At 55.8% G+C, this 19,031-nt stretch overlaps 6 protein-coding genes across 6 annotated transcripts; 3 read left to right on the forward strand and 3 right to left on the reverse strand.

The window, feature by feature from the left end:
* Positions 1-218: 218 nt before the first annotated feature.
* BDV59DRAFT_176861 (uncharacterized protein) lies at positions 219-3,083 on the reverse strand. The gene is made up of 10 exons (XM_073689518.1): positions 2,844-3,083; positions 2,745-2,790; positions 2,473-2,620; positions 2,235-2,415; positions 1,683-2,187; positions 1,583-1,621; positions 1,465-1,530; positions 1,150-1,403; positions 479-1,089; positions 219-434 (listed from the first exon to the last, which is right to left on the reverse strand). Exons 1-10 carry the CDS (start codon positions 3,014-3,016, stop codon positions 385-387), a joined length of 2,073 nt encoding a protein of 690 aa, XP_073548874.1. The 5' UTR covers positions 3,017-3,083; the 3' UTR covers positions 219-384.
* A 3,380-nt stretch (positions 3,084-6,463) lies between these two features.
* BDV59DRAFT_192823 (uncharacterized protein) lies at positions 6,464-11,893 on the forward strand (the record flags this gene model as incomplete). Its single annotated transcript, XM_073692112.1, has 6 exons — positions 6,464-8,949; positions 9,291-9,449; positions 9,504-9,597; positions 10,513-10,758; positions 10,815-11,027; positions 11,087-11,893. The coding sequence occupies 6 exons, from the start codon at positions 6,464-6,466 to the stop codon at positions 11,891-11,893; spliced, it is 4,005 nt and encodes a 1,334-aa protein (XP_073548875.1).
* Positions 11,894-12,127: 234 nt separating this feature from the next.
* On the reverse strand, positions 12,128-14,095 carry BDV59DRAFT_192824 (ribosome biogenesis GTPase LSG1; the record flags this gene model as incomplete). The annotated part of the gene is made up of 1 exon (XM_073692113.1): positions 12,128-14,095. The coding sequence occupies one exon, from the start codon at positions 14,093-14,095 to the stop codon at positions 12,128-12,130; it is 1,968 nt and encodes a 655-aa protein (XP_073548876.1).
* A 233-nt stretch (positions 14,096-14,328) lies between these two features.
* On the forward strand, positions 14,329-15,995 carry BDV59DRAFT_176872 (ribosome biogenesis protein LTV1). Its single transcript, XM_073689519.1, has 2 exons — positions 14,329-14,394; positions 14,446-15,995. Exons 1-2 carry the CDS (start codon positions 14,372-14,374, stop codon positions 15,866-15,868), a joined length of 1,446 nt encoding a protein of 481 aa, XP_073548877.1. The 5' UTR covers positions 14,329-14,371; the 3' UTR covers positions 15,869-15,995.
* BDV59DRAFT_176874 (CDP-diacylglycerol--glycerol-3-phosphate 3-phosphatidyltransferase) lies at positions 15,994-17,880 on the reverse strand. The gene is made up of 3 exons (XM_073689520.1): positions 17,573-17,880; positions 17,153-17,505; positions 15,994-17,097 (listed from the first exon to the last, which is right to left on the reverse strand). The coding sequence occupies exons 1-3, from the start codon at positions 17,822-17,824 to the stop codon at positions 16,098-16,100; spliced, it is 1,605 nt and encodes a 534-aa protein (XP_073548878.1). The 5' UTR covers positions 17,825-17,880; the 3' UTR covers positions 15,994-16,097.
* Positions 17,881-17,999: 119 nt separating this feature from the next.
* BDV59DRAFT_22078 (complex I NDUFA12 subunit family protein) lies at positions 18,000-19,014 on the forward strand. Its single transcript, XM_073695993.1, has 7 exons — positions 18,000-18,118; positions 18,181-18,201; positions 18,287-18,293; positions 18,352-18,432; positions 18,493-18,556; positions 18,618-18,755; positions 18,817-19,014. The coding sequence occupies exons 1-7, from the start codon at positions 18,068-18,070 to the stop codon at positions 18,866-18,868; spliced, it is 414 nt and encodes a 137-aa protein (XP_073548879.1). The 5' UTR covers positions 18,000-18,067; the 3' UTR covers positions 18,869-19,014.
* The last annotated feature ends 17 nt before the right edge of the window (positions 19,015-19,031 follow it).

The following is a 19,031-nucleotide window of genomic DNA, read 5'->3' on the forward strand; positions in this document are numbered from 1 at the left end:
ACGATGTACTGGACTGGATTCTGTGTACTGTATTCGACTCGGAACAGTGGAGGCGTGAGTTGTTAGGGGACGGAATTAGCTAGCATATGGAAATAAAATCCAAAAGTGATTCTCGTATCCTTGTCTTCCATATTTCAATGACTATGGATTATGATAGATGATGACCCTACAATGGAGAAGGCACTCTTATGGTATGGATTTGAAATCCAAAGGTGATTCTCGTTACTCGTATACTTATGACTCATTATCAAATAAGGCACATACACACTCGCTCACCACAAAAGCAACAACAGCAACAACAAATATAAAGCAACATAAAAGGCACAGATAAGGAAATGGAGGGAACGATTCGAATCGCAAAGGAACTGGGGTAAGCATTTAGATCTACGATATACGCGTAGAGAATGCCCGGTAGTTCGTAGATTTGATGTCATCTACGAGCGTTAGATGCAAACTGTATGTGGATATAGTGACATACCTGCGATGCCCCTGAAGGCTTCGAATGAGATAGAGTTATGTGTCAGGATCTCAATAACGCATTCTAAGCTCTGCCTTAACGCTGCGATTAAATGATCCGACGTGCGAGCGGCGGGATCCTCCTGCATGTGCGATGCTCTTTGAGCCATACATGCTTTGTAGCCTATTTTTGATATGACATCGCTGGCTTGCTTCAGGCCGAAAGCAAGAGCGGGTGCAATGATGTGAGAAACCGCAGGATGTAAATCGGAAGCGGAAGGATGAGAATCATCGACAGCACCGAGCCGGATGAGAAGCGACGTTGGATCATGGAAGACCTGCACCATAGAGCATATCGCTAGAGCAGCTCTTAGGAGAGATTTGATAGTGTATTCCACACTTGTTCGCAGCTCAATATGCGTATAGGCTGAGACGGGCCCATGGGCGCAAAAGTCTGATGACAGAAGAGGGCTTTCTGTACCCTGAGTATATCCTATCTCAGAAGGAATAAGCATATCTCCGCTATCTGAGGTGAAATTCCCGGGATCCATATTCTCTGGTGAGAAGAACCGCTGGGGCCGGTTTGCCTTATTGCAGAGCAAGAGCTGGAGTTGGTAGACTTTGATTTGAGCACTAAACTAGGAGTTAGAGGTATGACAGCATCCTGAGACACATTTGCGACTGGTACAATACCTGAATAGTTTGATTCTAGATATTATGCGAATATTCAAAGCCACATGATACTCTGATCGGTAGGGTGTATTGGATACGGGACCAATAGGAAGGAATTGTGACTGCATCAGAAGTGTGTTGATTTTGACATAGACCTCTTCTAGCCGATGCTGTATGAACGGCTGTTCGAGGCCATTCAGAGATCTATCTAGGTCAGATGCCAGCTGAGCTGTAAGGGCCAGTGCCCGTTGCGACTCTATTAATATGCTCCACCCCTGGGTCGTATGGGTTAGTTGGATGAGAGTGTATTATGACTTTGAAGGGTTCTTTTTTTACATTCGGATCTGCAGACAAACGAGGATATGGAGTACTAGAGTCTAACTTGCTCAGAATTGAAGGTAGCTATAACATGGTTAGAGTCACATATTTTCTGTTCTGGATGGGGGATACTCACAGATTCGCCAGCAATACGGCCCTGAAGCACACAATAATACTGCATTCACGTAGATAGATCGTCAGCCTCGTGAACGTGTCGTGTCAAGCGGAGTACCTACGGTCATCCACCATGCTCTTCTTTGAGCTTCGGCGTACTTGTTCGTCTCCTCAAAGCAATCCAAAGACTTATCTAGCGCCAATGTCAATGCCTGACCCGCGCGATACTGCATTTTTTGAGGGCTTCCATAATGGAGGTATTCGTAGATTGATAGGATTAGTAGGGCAATGATCTTCTCGAGACTAACAGGGACATCAGGGTGAAAAGGCTCCTGAAATTCACAATCTGTTTCAACGCTTAGGATGGCTAACTGGGACAGTGCGCGTGAATACATAAGTCGGTAGGCTCGGGACTTCTCGGAAGATGGTTCTTGGTCGTCTGGATGAGGTATGAGAGCTAGCATTGATGCAATCGCTAGACTTAAAGCGGATCGAGGTCGATAAGGTAATTCAAACAACGAGATGTGATCAAATATCCCGCATGTTGATTGATAAATAGCAAACGAAGGGTTGAATGGTGGCAATACAGGGAAGGATGGGTGGATCAGTTCGTAGTATGCGGCCAGTCTTCTAGCGTGTCAGCAAAATCTTTTAACTATCTAACGGAATCTCACATATCCTGCTCGCTACCATATAACCTCACGGTTGATCGTAGGAGCTTCGGCTGTGACAACTGCGACAGACGGTTCAATAGGGAGGATGCCGTAATGTCAAGGTGAAGAAGAGCAACAATTAAGTTGTATATGTCAGTCTGGACTGGAGAAACACTCTGTGTTTTTCTCCCTGTTGTGGGATCTGTGCGATCATTCGTTTAACGAACGTAGATACGGGGTAACTGGTTTGATGACATACTGCCGGTGAGGTGGGTAATTGGAGTCGCCGGTGTGCTCTTCTTTACCTCTTGCAGAAAAGATTTTGTGGATCGTGGTAGGATCGTTCTCTTCGTCGGCCGGCCTCTTTGACTAGGGAGATATAGACATACCCTCCTCTTGGTGATGCACTAGACGAGAATATGCTTTAGAACATGGTTGTTGATTCACAGGACCATGAGGCATATGAAACTCGGAGATAGAGAGATGTGCGTTTAAGAATACCAGGGTGATTGATCGTGAGAAGGCACATACATTGGAACACGGCTCCTGACCATCACAACGGACCCGCGAGGCGCGACTGCGTTTTGATTAGTAAATGATTTCCCAAAGGTTGCTGACGTTGTGTCATACCAGGAGAGACAAGCAAGTTTAACAGGAGGCTTATATAGCCTTTTCCGTGTCGTCGACCGCTTTTCGGCTCTAAGTTGCGACTGCATTGTTGGACTATGGAGACAAGGATGTACTGGACACATAATCCCATTTAAGGTGCCTTGTGTATCCCCCAGTGGTAACGGGAGAGGCATCTAATGTAGCATTGATTATGGGCATGACATTCTTTCTATATGCATGTTGAGCGCACTAGACACAGACTGACAGCATGACATTTCAGTCACGAACCTTAGGTAAAGGGAATGCATCACGTACTTTTGAACTCCTTACCAATGGGACTAAGACTAGGCCCACCTCTATCAATTCCTTACGGCGTTTATCTGGCGATCTCTTGATAGATCATGTCTGCAAGGCATGCTATATCTCCATTCCACTATACCACAGCATATCTACTATAGGAACTGTGAATTGGGCCGTACCCCATTCGCACCATTCCCGCCACGTACTTTTTATATTCCTCTCAGTGGTGAAAGACGCGTTATCGCATTGTTTTAAATCTTACAGAGCTCTTCCTTGATTCTCCAAACACCCTTGCCTCTACCCTAGACACACTTCCACTGTTAGGGTGAAGATTTGCATCACATGTTCTGGGAGGTCGTTTTAGACGGATAAAGTACGAAAATCATGGCAGGAGGAATGTCATGTTCGGGAAGAGACTTCTACCTTAATCACGCTAATTACCTAACGTAGCTAGCTAGCTGCCTGTGCGGAAAGTCTAAGGTGGACAAACCGTTCAATAGCTCATAATTTTCCATGATGTCCGCATGGCAAAGCATGCATGTGTGGCAGAAGCATATCAGCCATCTCAAGTGTTTTGGTTCTCAACGTTTCTCTAGAAGAGATGGTGCACATGCATCCAACCTAATCCAGTAAATGCGGGAGCAATGTGAGCATTAGCTGCAGATCTTGTCAACATTAGCTTGGCCCCTTATACGAATAGTGCGCTGGGGATCTATAACAAAAAGCAAATACGGGCCTTGCTGGCCTCACATCGCCGGCCTTACCCTTGGATCCACCGTTTCACCATGCTCTTTTGTCAGTAACACGACTGTTTCTTCGCATTATTCATGAATAACTGTTGCATACTGAACAGCGAAAGCCGGAATCCATAGTTGGCTGGCTCCACTTTCAGCCAATGTCAAGGCGCCTTACATCGCTGATTCATGTGCTAGGCGGTCTTACCCGCACCCTTCGTATCGTAGGGCAGGATCAGACCTCCTCAGCCTCCCTGCAGGAGTCTTCGCAATGATGACAATGAATCATGTACACTAACAGGTGACACATAAGCTTTTTCGATTAGAACACCCGTATGTCCCGGGCAGGTGATGATCGCAACCCGCCAGTGCAGCTAGGCAACTGCTGCAGTTGCCAACCGAGCGCTACTAAACAGGAACCGTTATTTCCTCTTGATTATACTCCGTCTGAATCCAAGGAGCGATCATCACAGCCACGTGCTTGTCACTTAACGTGTGTAACCATAGGAAGTTGGTATGCTTGGGTTGCCTGTATTATGGAATCTCGCGTCATGGAGGTAGAACTCCTGGTCCAGTCCTTCTCGACTCAATACATCGTTATCATTCCAATTCCCGCCCACCTGAGCGTCCCCAGCATTGGAGAAGTTGGAGCTCGAAGATAAGACCTAGAAAATGAAAATGAAAATAATAATAATAATAATAAAAAGTAAAAAAGAGGAAAAGAAGCAAAAAAGGGCAAACTATGTGGCTGTCCAGGGATGGAGAAGGATGAGTGCCCTGGCTCTTTGTTCTTTGTTCTCTGCCCGTGCCACTAATGCCAAGACGAACTATTAGATCGGAATGACATTGCATGGGAAGAGGCTCCATTGTGGCTGACGCGATGGCGGGAAGACATTCGTTTCCTACTTGCTGAATCTTCTTCCTCAAATAAAACGTGCATTCACCCAGGTCTGGGCCATTCTTTAGGATTCTACAATGTCTCTTGTCTCTCCCAAGATTGTTTCCTACCCTGGAACCAGATTGACAGATGGCGGCGGGGGTTGATGCGAACTACAGTTCGGGATCTGCGGCCTTTGGAATAAGCCCCAGGACAGGGGATTGAACCATCATCGGGAATTGACTGGGGTGCTCGTTGGTTTTGGCGCTGGTGAATCCCAGGGAGTGGGATCTGTATGGTCCCCATTGGGCATTTTCTGTTATCGGAAATGTTTCCCTGGAGGTTGCACCCAGTCGGTCAGCCAGAACTGGCGTTGTCTCAGCACTCATGGTAACCAATTGTTGCTCCTTTCCTAATTTCTGAGTGTATCTTAGATGCCGGCGTCAACAGAAAGTCTGCCGGTTGAGTGGAACTGACATCAAGCATTGACCACGACTCTGGCGTGAAAGTTGATGGATATACGACATATATGGCATGTGTATACGAGACTTCTAAACCCCGCGCAGTTCCTTTCCTGAATAACGGCTCACGGAGAGAGGGGAATGAGGATCACTATCTCCAATATATGGCTCGCGATATAAGCAGACTTCTTTTTCCCACCGAGGAAATTTGTCATTCTGGCAGGTCTTCCATTCCATTCCAATCCAGCGTGCACAGCGAGAAAAGGAGCGACAAAGTGAGCTAAAACTTCCAGTAATGGAATGGGACACTGATTGCCTCGATAGACCATTGATTTTCTTCTATATATCGACCTATTCCCGGGATCATGAGATGTCCACCTCTCGCGGAAACGAGACGAACTGCCCTTGAGGTGGAAACCGTGGCTGGACGGTGGGTTAAGCTCCCTCTCCATCAAAATTAAGATTCCCGTGGCTTTATTAGTATGGTGGAGGAAGTCTAGCATCTGCCACTTGACCTCGAGCTTTCAGGCCCCGCAAAATAGGTGGCCAAACGCTGGGCAGACGGGCTTGAGGCATACAGCCAGGATTTGCTGGTTAAGCTTCCTGGAAAAGAGTAGTGTGGAGGGTTGGTTTTTCTCCGCTGCAGAATGTCAAGACCAGCGACAAGGAGTCGAGGCCTACAGGGATCAGGGTTCTACGCTGAAGAGCACAGCTGTAGCACGTCAGGAATGGACTCAGCTGCACCTCTTGAAGAATGTCATTATTTGTGCCAACATGACCTATCGGACATGTTTGATACTCACTCAGTATTTAGATTCTTAGTAGCCTAGCTGAGTCAATATGCTAACTACCGCATCAACGACTCCATAGACTATATCGCACCGCAAAATACAAAAGGACATATAGAGCAGCATATAGCTAGCAAATTATCAAACAAACCATGTGGAGAATACACCTCTTGACACTCCCAGACGACCTGGAGATATCGAAGTATATCCCTGGAAAGAGAAGGCGGTGAGCCTCCGCAGCGGAGAATGACACTTTGCGGGTCCGCCTTCTTATCTTCTTGCACTTCTTCCCTCCATCATCACCGCGTCCCTGGATGTTTATCCCTCATCCCTGGTCGACAAACTAACTACGGCCTTTTCACAAGCCTATTATATCTCTTCGGACCGATCTTCCTTCTAGACCATGCATACGCGACGATCTACCCCCCCCACGAAGTGACCCAACCACTGCCGCACATTCTGCGAACCGCGAGCGTCCACCATGCGAACCGCGCCCTGGGCAAGCGCAACATCCATTCCTCTCGCCGGCCTTGTTTTGAGCGGGATCGGTGTTGCCACTGCCGATACCCTACTCCCAATCTGCCTGACCCGGAATTGGCGCGACATCGAGGCCGGCTTCGTCCAGTGGCCAGTCTGCGTCGAGACGCGATGGGGCAGCAACTTCACTCCCACGGCCGCTGCGGAGTCTGTCACCGCATCCGAGGCGTCCGCGGTGACGATATCGACGACGATGACAACCGCTCCTACCACCCCTTCTCCCACCGATGACCGCCCCGAGTCTGACCCCGACACCGACTCTCTCCTCGACAACGCCAACTTCCTCTCCTTCGAGGACTGGAAGAAGCAGAACCTCGCCAAGGCGGGCCAGTCGGCCGAAAACGTGGGCGGAAACCGGCGCGCTGGCGCGGCCGGAAAGGACGACCGTCGACGCCCGACGGGGATCAACAACGCGCTCGACTCGCTCGGCGAGGATGCCGAGATCGAGCTGGATTTCGGCGGGTTCGGCGCCGATGCGCCCGACGCGGCGAAGCCGACGTCGTGGGGCGCCCGGGTGCCGGTTGAACCGGCTGGGGACGGCGGCGATGCGGACGCGGCGGGCGACGGAGGACGACGACGTGGAGCGGGTAGGGTGGACGACGAGACCGGCAGCGAACACGACGACGAACAGGCGTCGGGCCATGGGGTGGCGCGACGGGGTAAAGATGCCGGCACGACGTGCAAGGAGCGGTTCAATTATGCGTCGTTCGACTGCGCGGCGACGGTGCTCAAGACGAACCCGGAGTGCAAGGGGTCGTCGTCGGTGCTGATCGAGAATAAAGACAGTTACATGCTGAACGAGTGTCGGGCGTCGAACAAGTTCCTGATCCTGGAGCTGTGCGACGACATCCTGGTTGACACCGTTGTTCTCGCCAACTACGAATTCTTTAGTTCCATCTTTCACACCTTCCGCGTGAGCGTGTCCGACCGCTACCCGGCGAAGCCGGACCAGTGGCGCGAGCTGGGTGTCTACGAGGCGCGGAACACCCGCGAGGTGCAGGCTTTTGCGGTGAGCAATCCGCTCATCTGGGCGCGGTACCTGCGCATCGAGTTCTTGACCCACTACGGGCATGAGTTCTACTGCCCGGTGAGTTTGATTCGCGTGCATGGCACGACCATGCTGGAGGAATATAAGCATGACGGCGAGGCGGGTCGCGGCGATGAGGAGGTCTCCGAGGCGTCGTCGCTAGAGGTCGGTCCGTCGGCCGGCGAGTCGGATGAGAAGGAGGAGCCCTCACCGCCGGCTGCGGGGTCGATCGACGCGGTGGATGGATCGGTTGCTGGCTCACAGGGAGACTCGTGTCCCAATCCGGTGGTTGAAGTGGAAGCCCGGCTGGATGCGTGGGCGCAGCTGGGTACGTGCAGCGTGTATGGCCGTGCGTCGCGTGTCTCCCCAGGGGGCCCAGCTGCCGAGGTGGATGACCAGATGGTGGAATCTACGTTGTCTTATACAGGGGACGTTCCGGCGGCCGCGGACGTGCCGTCGAAAGCGCCTGCGGACGAGCAGAAGGCTACGGTTCATGCGGCCCCCAATGCCGAGTCCGGCCCTGCGGTGTCGACTACGATGACCGTGTCGGAAACTGCTGCGCAAAATACGACGGCAGAGGCGGACTCGAAGCCGATGCCATCGAAGGAAGAGTCAACGACGCCGCCTGAGGCGACGCGGCCGACGGGGACACAAGCGCCGTCGCCCAACCCGACGACACAGGAGTCGTTCTTCAAGTCCGTGCATAAACGGTTGCAAATGCTGGAGACCAACTCGACTCTCTCGCTGCTCTATATCGAGGAACAGTCGCGGATTCTACGCGACGCGTTCAACAAGGTCGAGAAACGCCAGCTCGCCAAGACATCAACCTTCCTGGAGGGGCTGAACGTGACGGTGCTGAACGAGCTGAAGCAGTTCCGCGAGCAATACGACCAGGTGTGGAAGAGCGTGGCGCTGGAGTTTGAGCACCAGCGTATCCAGTACCACCAGGAGATCTACTCGATCAGCGCGCAGCTGGGGGTGCTCGCGGACGAGCTGGTGTTCCAAAAGCGCGTCTCGGTGATCCAGAGTATCATGGTGCTGTTCTGTTTTGCCCTGGTGCTGTTCTCGCGCGGCACCGTCGGCAGCTACATCGACTTCCCGAGCGTGCAGAACATGGTAGCACGATCGTACAGCCTGCGATCGTCGTCGCCGCCGTTCGGGTCGCCGTCCGTGAGTCCGTCGTCGTACCGTGGGGACGCCGCGACAGGCGCTCGCCATCGACGGAATATCTCGGACGACTCGCAGGAGGCCGCACCGTTGAGTCCGACGATTGCGTATTCGCCGCCGACACCGACGTCAGATGACGCGGAGAAGGAGCCTTCAGGGCCGGATACGCTGGCGATGCCGCCGGAGATGACAATGCATCTTCGATCGCAGAGTAGTCCCCCGGTGATGAACGGGGGGTGCGAGGAGGACGAGGAGAGTTCGGCGGAGGAATGAATGTAATGATGTATAGATGTATAGATGTATGACATGTATTATGTTATGAAAATCGCTACCGACATCCCCAGGGCAATTCCCGGCCGTATGAGTCAAAGATCCATAGATCCATAGATGGTGGTGGTGGTGATGATGGTGATGATGAGGTATGTGGTTGCCATGACAACAATCGAGGCGATTTTTTCTGCTTTTGTTCTTATCCGCCTCGTTTCTTCCTCCACCCTCTTCTTCCCTCTCTTCACCTCTCTCTACTCTCCATTGACTCTCCTTCTACTCTTCTCCTCCACTACATCGACTCTATTAGCACCATGGACGCCCCCTCGCAACCGCTCAGCGCTCGCTCGCCCAACACCCATCTCGTCAGCCACGACAAGATCAACGATCTCAAGGCCGCCCCCGCGAAGATCAACTCGATGGAATACCATCGCCAGGTGTTGCAGGGCAAGCTGGAGAATGGCGACAAGTGAGAAGTTGTCCTTTTGGTGGCTTGGGTAACATTGCTGACGGTTGAATCCAGGCAACAAGCCAGCTATGTCTCGCCATCGGATGATATCATGAGCCCATGCTCGAAGAAGCTCAGTGACCTGAAGGGCAAGCGCTTCAAGAAGTATGTTCTTCTTCTTCTTCTATCTAGCCATTGCCGACCAGCTAACACGTTCTAGTGCTGGAAAACCACAATCGCTGTTCGCCAAGTTGGGCAAGAAGAACTTCGAGCAGTCCTCGGCCGACCAGATGCAGGCGACGAATTCTCAGCCGAATGGCAGCCAGGCCGAGAAGTAGATGCAGGGCCGTTGGTTTCTGCGCGGGTCGCATGGCGTTCGTTCTTTTCTTCTTTTCTTCTACTTGTTGTTACTTTCATGGGTTTGTTTATGGTTGACGGTCTGGTTCTGGGATTGGGGTTTGGGTTCTGGGATGGACGGACTGGAAGTTTTCGGTTGAATGCTGCAGAAGATGGCCAATGACAGCCTTATTCTCGTTCGTGTATTCGTTTATAATGACATTAATGGATTCGATGGGAGATCCGGTTGTGGTCGGGATGTTGGACGAGCACCCTCGGCCTACTCCATACAGGTCTATCGTATAGTTCTTCGACCGAACACCCTCTCCGGATAGATGCAAACGATCATACGATCGAAATCCCCAGCAGATCTGTCGATACCCCGGGAACGATCTCCTGATGTTCTGCCTCGCTGCCTCTGGCGCTGAGCCGAGGTCCAACGCCGCTTCGGCTGCTTCTCCACACCGGCCGCGTTTACTCCGCATTCGATCCTGCGTCCATCACTTACCATCGTCGTCCTTTTATATCCTCCTCTTCCCTCCCCTTACTCTCTCCTCCTCTCTCCCCCAACTCTCCTTATTCTGCTACTCTGCTCCCATCATGTCCGCCTCCTCGCGTATCCCTCCCATCGCTCAGCCCTTCGTCAGCGAACGGGCCAAGAAGACGCTCGACCTGGTAATCAATCCCTTCCTCCCCCCCTCCCCTCCTCCTCTACCTCCCTCCCCGCCACATCGACTAACTCCTCCAGGTCGAAGAATTCGTCGACAAGGAATGTATCCCCGCTGAGCCGCTCTTCTCCGCACAGCTCGGTCAAGGCGAGCAGCGATGGAAGACCACCCCCGCCGTGCTGGAGGAGCTGAAGGTCAAGGCCCAGAAGCTGGGACTGTGGAACATGTTCCTGCCCAAGAACCACTTCACCCAGGGAGCCGGATTCTCCAACCTGGAATATGGCCTGATGGCCGAATATCTGGGCAAGAGCAAGCTCGCCTCCGAGGTACGTCGGAGATCCCCAGCAGTGCCATCGCCTTCCTCGCCCTAACACCCCACCAGGCCACGAATAACGCTGCCCCGGACACCGGCAACATGGAGGTCCTGGCCAAGTACGGTAACGACGCCCAGAAGCAGCAGTGGCTCACGCCTCTGCTGGCCGGCAAGATCCGCTCCGCCTTCCTCATGACCGAGCCCGACGTCGCCTCCAGCGATGCCACCAACATCCAGCTCAACATCCGCCGCGAGGGCAACGAGTACGTCCTCAATGGATCGGTACGTCCCCATCCTGACTCCCTCTATCCGAAGCTAGACCCGGCCTCTAACCCGGACAGAAATGGTGGTCCTCCGGTGCCGGCGACCCCCGCTGCCAGATCTACCTGGTGATGGGGAAGTCGAACCCGAACGCGGACGCCTACAACGCGCAGTCGGTGATCCTCGTGCCGGCCGACACGCCCGGCATCACCATCCACCGGATGCTGTCGGTGTACGGCTACGACGACGCGCCGCACGGGCACGGCCACATCACGTTCGAGAACGTGCGGGTGCCGGCCAGCAACATGGTGCTGGGCGAGGGCCGCGGGTTCGAGATCATCCAGGGCCGGCTGGGCCCCGGCCGCATCCACCACGCGATGCGGACGATCGGCGCGGCCGAGAAGGCGCTGGAGTGGCTGATCGCGCGGGTCAACGACGACCGCAAGAAGACCTTCGGGCAGCCGCTGGCCGCCCACGGCGTCATCCTCGAGTGGGTGGCGCGCTCGCGCATCGAGATCGACGCCGCCCGCCTCATCGTCCTCAACGCCGCCATCAAGATCGACCAGGGCAACGCCAAGTCCGCCCTCCGCGAGATCGCCCAGGCCAAGGTCCTCGTGCCCCAGACCGCCCTCACCGTCATCGACCGCGCCGTCCAGGCCTACGGCGCCGCCGGCGTCTGCCAGGACACCCCGCTCGCCAACCTCTGGGCCATGATCCGCACCCTGCGCATCGCCGACGGGCCCGACGAGGTCCATCTCCAGCAGCTCGGCCGTCGTGAGAACCGCGCCCGCAAGGATGCCGTCGTCCAGAAGCTTACCTGGCAGCGCGCCGAGGGCGAGCGCATCCTCGCCGCGGCTGGCTTCGCGGCCCCCAAGTCGCATCTGTAGATACTTGCTAGATTCATGGGCGTAAAATGAAAATAAATGTGAAGAAAATAGCTTAGGTAAATTGATCTGATGGAGTGAGCTACCAAGAGAAATGAATGCCTGGGTCATGATCTGATCTATTTGGAACTACCTATTCATATCCGTTCGTGCAGTATAAACGCAAGAGAAGAAACTCCATACAAACTTTTCCGTGCCCCGCATTAAGAATCCCAACCACTCACTCGCCCGCGAGTTTTAGAAGTCATCCGCATCCTTGACGCGCTTGGCCTTCGCCTTTCGCTTGTTCCCCTTGAAGTGCTTCTTGGAGTTGCCTCGCACCTCCGACACGTCCACCCCGCGCTCCAGCGCCACCATCATGCGCTCCTTGCGCCCCGTGAGGCCCTTGCGCATCTGCTGGCCCTGTTCCGTGTACGCCGCGTTAAAGGGCAGCGTGTAGTGGCCGGCGGAGGCCTTGCCGCCGCGCGCGAAGAACCCGCTGTCGACGTTCTGCGAGAGCGAGCCCTCAACGGGACCCGCAGCGGGCACCGCCGCCGACGACAGCGAGAGCAGGTCCGCGTCTTCGCCGTCGGCCCCGCCCTCGGCCTGCATGGCCTTGGCGAGCATGGCCTGTCGGCGCGGCGGCAGATGCGCCATGTCGTAGAGCTCGGCGTTGAAGGCGTGCGGGTCGATCGGGTCCTGGCCCTCCGGCGTAGGCGGCGGATGGCAGAAGAGCAGCTTGCCGTTGACGTAGTCCTTCAGGACGAAGCGGGCGGCGCGCGACTCGTCGGGCTGGCCCTGGCCAGTGGTGGCGAAGCCGCGGGCGTAGGCGTAGGCGCGCAGCAGCTCGTTGGCGGTCGGGACGCCCGTGCCGCCTTCTTCGATGGGGCGCGTGTGGATCTTGACGCCGTAGAGGTTCTCGAGGAAGTGCTTGGGGATGCGCTGGGCGACGAGCCCCGACGGCCCCATGAACTCGCGCTGCTGGTCGATCGGGAGCACGCCCGAGCAGACCAGCTCCGCCTTGGTCGTGGCGAAGTTGGGGAACACCAGTCCGGGACAGTCGCAGAGCATGATCTCCGGCGAGAGGTACAGCGTCTGGAAGTGCTTGGTCTTACCCGGGGTGGCGGACACCGACACCTTCTTGGCGCCGAGCAGCGCGTTGATCGTGCTGGATTTACCCACGTTGGGGTAGCCGACCAGGCCGATGATCGTCTTCTGCTTCGTCGGCGCGTCCGGGTCGTCGTTGTCCGGAAGGGTGTCCGGTGTATTGGACAGGAAGAGCTCTTCGAGCTCGTCGACGTCGAGGATGTCGGTGGGCCGCGATTTGGCCGGCTGGTCCTGGAGCGTCATCGACTGGGTGGGTGCGGCCAGCTTCTCATCCTCCTCCTCCTCTTCCGCGGCGCTCTCCTCGCCCGAGCCGCTCTCTTCCAGCAGCCGGGCCTCGTTGCGCTCTTTGGCCAGGTGGGCCGAGAAGAACCGGAAGCTGATGTCGTTCCGCACAAAGTAGTCCGCCCACGCCTCTCGTTGTTTCTCGGTCAGCATGTCCGCCTTGTTGACCAGGAGCAGGTTGCGCTTCTTGGGATCGATCTCCTTGACGTACGTCTCGAGGTCCTCGGACCGGAAGAGCAGCGGGTTCCGGGCGTCGACAATCTGCACGACGAGGTCGGAGCGCTCGATGACCCGCCACAACTGGCGCCACACTTCCAGATTCCGCTCGAACGGGGTCATGAGCAGGTCGTTGTTTTCCTGGAGGGCCGCGAGGCCCCGACGCCAGTCCATGAAGCTCTCCTTCTCGCTCACCTCCAGCTGCTGGCGTGTCGTCGACTGGTCCCACTTCGGTCGTCGCGGCACGGTGAGCCGGCCCCGGTTCTTCTGGTGCTTCTTGAGGGCGTTCTTCTCCTCCGCCGCCGACAGCAGGTAGGGGTTCTTCTGGTCGGTGTGGATGATCTTGACGTTGTTCATCTTCTCGGCGGTGAAATCGGTGCCAGCCAACTCGGCGGTGCTGAGGAACTCGTCGAGCGCGGCCTGTTCGGTGATACTGCGCATCTTCACCCAGGAGGCTTCCTGGTGACCGGGCGTCAGGTAGGTCTCTCCGTGCATATCCTTCCGGGCGATCGAGGCATTGTGCGAGGCCTTCTTCATGTTGGAGGCCTTTCCCTTGCCGAAACGGTCATTCATGAGGCTGGAGCCCAGCCCCACGTTATTTTTGGACTTTGCGAGAACCATGATGCCTGGGGATAGAGAACTTCCCGAGAGTGAGGGACGAAGAGATGAAGAAGAGAGAGAAGATGGGAAAGATTAATAATTTTGAGTTGGTTCCCCGCCGCGGATAAGATAAGGCTGACTCAGCCGCTTAGCCCCTCTGCATAAATCACTGCATAAGGCAGCACCTTGGGGACCGATAACCCCACGTGACCCTTATCGCCCCTCCCACTTTTTCTTCATTTTTGCGCCCTCATCCTCCTGCTGCATCGATCGCCATCGCCCCCGTCGCCTTGCAAAATGCCTCCCAGAAAGCAGTGGATGTAAGTCGGCCGGGTCTCATTCGATTCCGCACATACACTAACCCCTCCCAGCGATAAGAAAAACGCCACGACATACCAGCTCTTCCACCGCTCCCAACATGACCCTGCCATCCATGACCCCGATGCAGACGACCGGGTCCTCCACCAGGTGTCCGGACCCTCGGCGCCGGTGCCGTCGGGCGCCGCCTCAGTGACCTCGTCCAGATCCGGCAAACGCGGCCAGCACCTGTCCGATCTCGCCAGCGAGTTTGGCTCGGACCGGATCCGCAAGAACGAAGGCGAAGCGGCCAACTACGGGATCTTCTTTGACGACACCGAATATGATTACATGCAGCATCTGCGCGAGCTGGGCACCGGCGGCGGAGACTCGCATTTCGTCGAGGCCAAGACGAAGGCCGCCAAGGGCCACAAGGTGAAGCTGGAGGACGCGCTGCGGGGGGTGTCCCTCAACGACTCGGCGAGTGCCTACGGATCGGAGATGCGGTCGACCAACACGTCGTATTCCCGCCAGCCGACCTACCAAGACCAGCAGGACGTCCCGGACGCCATCGCCGGGTTCCAGCCGGACATGGACCCGCGGCTGCGGGAGGCGCTGGAGGCGCTGGATGACGAGGAATTTGTCGACGACGATGCGGAAGACGATGTGTTTGGGAAGCTGACGTCCAACGCGGAGGAGATGGACCCGGGCGACTGGGAGGATACGCTGTTCGACGAGGAGGACTACGACGATGACGGGTGGGAGTCCGACGCCACGGAGAAGGCGCCCGAGCAGCCGAGCACTGTGCAGGTCGAGAAGAAGGACGTTGCGCCGGGCGAGCTGCCGGACCACGATGAGCCCGCCCCGGACATGCACCCCGAGGACCAGGGATGGATGCGCGAGTTTGCCAAGTTCAAGAAGGACACAAAGGGCAAGGCGGCGGCGGCCCCCGCAGCGCCGCCCAGTATCGGCCCCTCCGAGCAGCGGAGCACCCTCGCCTCTACGGTCTTCACCGCAGGGGGCACGCCCATTCGTCGGAAGAAGCGTAAGGGCGCGCTGACCAACCCCTCCGCCTACTCCATGACTTCGTCGGCGTTGGCGCGCACAGAGGGCCACCGTTTGCTGGACGACCGGTTCGATCGGGTCGAGGCGCTGTATGCCCTGGACGAGGAGGATGAGTACGATGACAGCATGTCCATGGTCAGCGGTATGACCGGGATGACGGGCATGACCGATATGTCGACGGCGTCGTCGCAGGCACCCAGTCTGATCGATGCGAATGGCCAGGCCGTCGCCCCGCGACATAACTTCAACAACGTCATGGATGACTTCCTCGCCAGTTGGGACGACAACACCAGCGCGCAGGTGAAGCGGAAGGGCGCCAAGGCGAAGCGAGGCAAGAATGGCAACGAGGCGATTGGCATCCGCATGCTGGATGAGGTGCGCCAGGGGCTGGGTCCGGCCAAGCTGTCTGGGCGAGTGCCTGGACGGGCATAGGATGCCGTAACGAACAGTGATGATACCTCTTGATTGCAAAAAGACCCGGCGTTCGGATGATTTCAAGTATCATGGTAGATATGTTTTGACTTTAAAAAGCAGTCCACGTTTTTCATGGATAGAACGCAATCTATTTGTTTAGTCTTCGATCGTACACTGTACACGTTGTGATATAATACATGGGTATACAAGCTCTATCGAGGGGGTGAAACCAAATCCGAAAAAGAAATCACAGCGCACCGCCGACCTTCTCCACGATCCACATCGCCAGCCGTACGTTCCAGCCGACCCGTCTCTCCGTCTTGCGCAGGTCGTCACGCGAGATGGCCTCTGAATGTTTCTGCAGCCACTCGGTCTCCGCGGCCAGCTTCCGCTTCAGCTCCTGGTCGCCGGTGACCACCAGGGCGCCGACCTCGAGGTCTAAGCTGTAGCTGCGCTTGGTGTAATTACTGCTCCCGACAAAGGTCAGACTGGGGTGTTCTTCCTTGGGCAGAGTGATCCAGAGACCCTTCGCATGGTACGTCCATCCGCCGGGCTCGCCGACGGTCCCGCGGCGCCATTCTTTCAGTTCGATCGAGTTTGTCCGCTGGGCAGCCGCGACCCGGTCCAGGAAGCGGGCCGACAGATGCGTATAGGCCGCCGGAAGCATGCCTGAAATCCCCGGCGAGCCGTAGAACCCGTTGGCCCAGGGGGACGCCGTGAGGACGGTGCCGCGGGTGGTCGAGGCGGTGTGCGACGTGGAGGTACTGGCAATCAGGAGGGAGGAAAGGACTGGGTGAATGTTGAAGTAGCCGGCGGTGAACAGCCAGCGAGCACCGGAGAATGCAGGAAGCCCAGAGAGCAGACGGAGGATGGCAGTTACGGCCGGGAATTCGGTCGAAGAGTCCGGCTTCAGAAGCGGGGTGAATTGCGCCACGGGGTAGACGTAGGTTTGACTGGTGTCTTTGGGCATGAGCGCGGTTTTGCTCTCTGTTGGCTGGATGAGCGGGTTCAAGATGGTCGATGCGTAGGCCGTGAAGTTCTCTGCGTCATCCAAGGGGGAAGGGGCGCCATTTGCTGTGGGCCAGTCGAGGAGATATCCGGACGCGCTGTGCGGGTCCGGGAGGACCTGGAAGCTGAGGCTGCAGACGGCGTGGTGGATGCGCGAGTAGTAATCGGTTAGCTCCTTGGAGTTGAAGACATGGTACCGGTCTACGCGGTTTGTGAAGTAATCTTTGGAAAGGTTCGCCCTGGATAAAGCGTCAGTAGAAGTCAATGCTAGTTGCCGCAGGAACCAGACCGTACCCAGAAAGGATGATCTCGTCGTCAATGCCATACAGCTTCATATGCTGCAGACCCCATCCCTCATTGATGCGCCGCGGGATCCATTTCTTCCTCAGTCCTGTGAGATTTGGCGTGTGGAACATGCGGATTTCGACTCTGTCCGAGCCATGCTCGGCGACCAGCGACGCGAGGAGCGACGCAGAGGACGGATTCGGCGTTTCGCGAGTCCCACGGAGGGCGTCGGTCAGAATGGATACCTTGAGCTCGGGGTTATTCCGAAGGGCCTGGTCCAAAGTCTCGATGAGCTCATGCTCCGCCTTGCCAATGTACAGCGTGGAAAGATAGATTCTCCGGCGAGCCTTGAGGATTTTCTCCTACATTTCCTATCAATTAGTTCAGAACTGCCGAGTCCCTCTCGCCGGCGATCCGGTAGGCGCTCACCTTGAGGGTGCTATAGAAGCTGGCCGGAGAATCGAGAATGGTGATCCTCGACGCCGAAACTTCAAAACAGGGCGCAACCCGATCCAATTCAGCCGTTATACAGCCCAGCGGCGACGCAGCGGAGGCGGCATGGGAGCCGGTCGTCGTACTGGAGGCGTAGGCGGAGGAGAATTTGCGCTCGCAGAGTTTCCGGCGCGCGACGGGACGACGTACGGCGCAACGAAAGGCCTGACCACCGATGCGACCCAGCATGACGTGGAGGGATGGAGAGATGAAGGAAGGATATCAGAGAGAGGAGAGAGTGGTGGTGGTTCAGCAGTTTTGGCCGTAGTAATTGGAGCGCGCCGATTGGATGCAAACAGTGCAAATGCCTCGGCACGCTAGACCCAAACGGGCGGGGCCGCAACCCCGAAACGACCGACAGTATCGACAAAGCATCGACTTCGACTTCCATCCCACCTCCAGCTCCCTGCTGCTGTCACATCCTCGCCCACCATGTCCACTATCCTTCGCACGCTGCGGAACCTGAGACGGGTTGGCCTCAAGGTTTGTTCCTGCATCTGTTCCGTCGCTCCGGCTCCTCCATGCTAACTCACCACCCTTTCCAGGATTATGGCCACCAAATGCAGGTAATGCAGGATCCCTCCCCAACGCTCAATTGGTGGTGTCTCAATTGTTACTTACTCTGTGCGCGCTGTGCTTTGGGCTGAATAGTATATTGGTATGCATTCCTCCGGAGATTTGAGGTAGAGGGAGCAGGCGACTGACACGCACCACAGGTGACACCAAAGCCGGTACCTTGATCGGCGTCGACCGCTACGGAAACAAGTACTTTGAGAACATGGAGGAGGAACTGCCCCGTGAGTGATGTCCAATTGCGACGGAAGGGCGAACAGGGCCCCCGGTTAACCATGGTGCAGTCCGGACACGATGGGTCGACTACAAGCAGAAGGAATACGATCCCTCGCAGATCGAGCCCGGCTGGTAAGAGTTTCCGCTGGATATCTGTTGGTGTTCCCGTCACGTCCTAACAACTCTCATCTAGGCACGCCTGGATCTCATACATGGTGGATGCTCCCCCCACTGCCGACAAGATCATGGAGACCGGTGTGCGCAGCTGGGAGCTGCCGGAGCACCGTCCCAACCTGACTCTCAGCCGTGGCGCTTTCAAGACCTACTCGACGTTAGTTATCATACTCTACCAAGTTTTTTTTTTTTTCTGTCTGGTGCTGACGAAATCATAGCACACGCCCCAAGTACTCCGCCTGGACCCCTGTCGCGGCCCCCCGCCAGTGAGGAACTAGCCGTCCTCGTTACGAGACTGAAAAATCTAGTTCAATCTAATTCCCAGGCAGTCCTACTGGGAGATGTGTAAATAAAGATGTCCTATTGCTAGTTTGATTTCATCGAGGCTGTTTGCAAACAATGATCCATTTATATATATAAACATCGATCATTT

Source organism: Aspergillus ambiguus (assembly GCF_047715705.1).
Source record: "Aspergillus ambiguus strain CBS 117.58 unplaced genomic scaffold BDV59scaffold_12, whole genome shotgun sequence".
Lineage (NCBI taxonomy): Eukaryota > Fungi > Ascomycota > Eurotiomycetes > Eurotiales > Aspergillaceae > Aspergillus > Aspergillus ambiguus.

Excerpts from the sequence above, each read along its gene's own strand:
- BDV59DRAFT_176861 (XM_073689518.1), bottom strand. The coding sequence starts at position 3,016 with ATGCCTCTCCCGTTACCACTGGGGGATACACAAGGCACCTTAAATGGG. Across the intron at positions 2,791-2,843 it reads AAACTTGCTTGTCTCTCCTG|TCGCGCCTCGCGGGTCCGTT; the intron begins GTATGACACAAC and ends ATCAAAACGCAG. Across the intron at positions 435-478 it reads AGCCTTCAGGGGCATCGCAG|ATGACATCAAATCTACGAAC; the intron begins GTATGTCACTAT and ends TAACGCTCGTAG.
- BDV59DRAFT_176872 (XM_073689519.1), top strand. The coding sequence starts at position 14,372 with ATGCCTCCCAGAAAGCAGTGGAT. Across the intron at positions 14,395-14,445 it reads CCTCCCAGAAAGCAGTGGAT|CGATAAGAAAAACGCCACGA; the intron begins GTAAGTCGGCCG and ends AACCCCTCCCAG.
- BDV59DRAFT_176874 (XM_073689520.1), bottom strand. The coding sequence starts at position 17,824 with ATGCTGGGTCGCATCGGTGGTCAGGCCTTTCGTTGCGCCGTACGTCGT. Across the intron at positions 17,506-17,572 it reads GCTTCTATAGCACCCTCAAG|GAGAAAATCCTCAAGGCTCG; the intron begins GTGAGCGCCTAC and ends TAGGAAATGTAG. Across the intron at positions 17,098-17,152 it reads GACGAGATCATCCTTTCTGG|GGCGAACCTTTCCAAAGATT; the intron begins GTACGGTCTGGT and ends CGCTTTATCCAG.
- BDV59DRAFT_22078 (XM_073695993.1), top strand. The coding sequence starts at position 18,068 with ATGTCCACTATCCTTCGCACGCTGCGGAACCTGAGACGGGTTGGCCTC. Across the intron at positions 18,119-18,180 it reads TGAGACGGGTTGGCCTCAAG|GATTATGGCCACCAAATGCA; the intron begins GTTTGTTCCTGC and ends CACCCTTTCCAG. Across the intron at positions 18,756-18,816 it reads GCTTTCAAGACCTACTCGAC|CACACGCCCCAAGTACTCCG; the intron begins GTTAGTTATCAT and ends ACGAAATCATAG.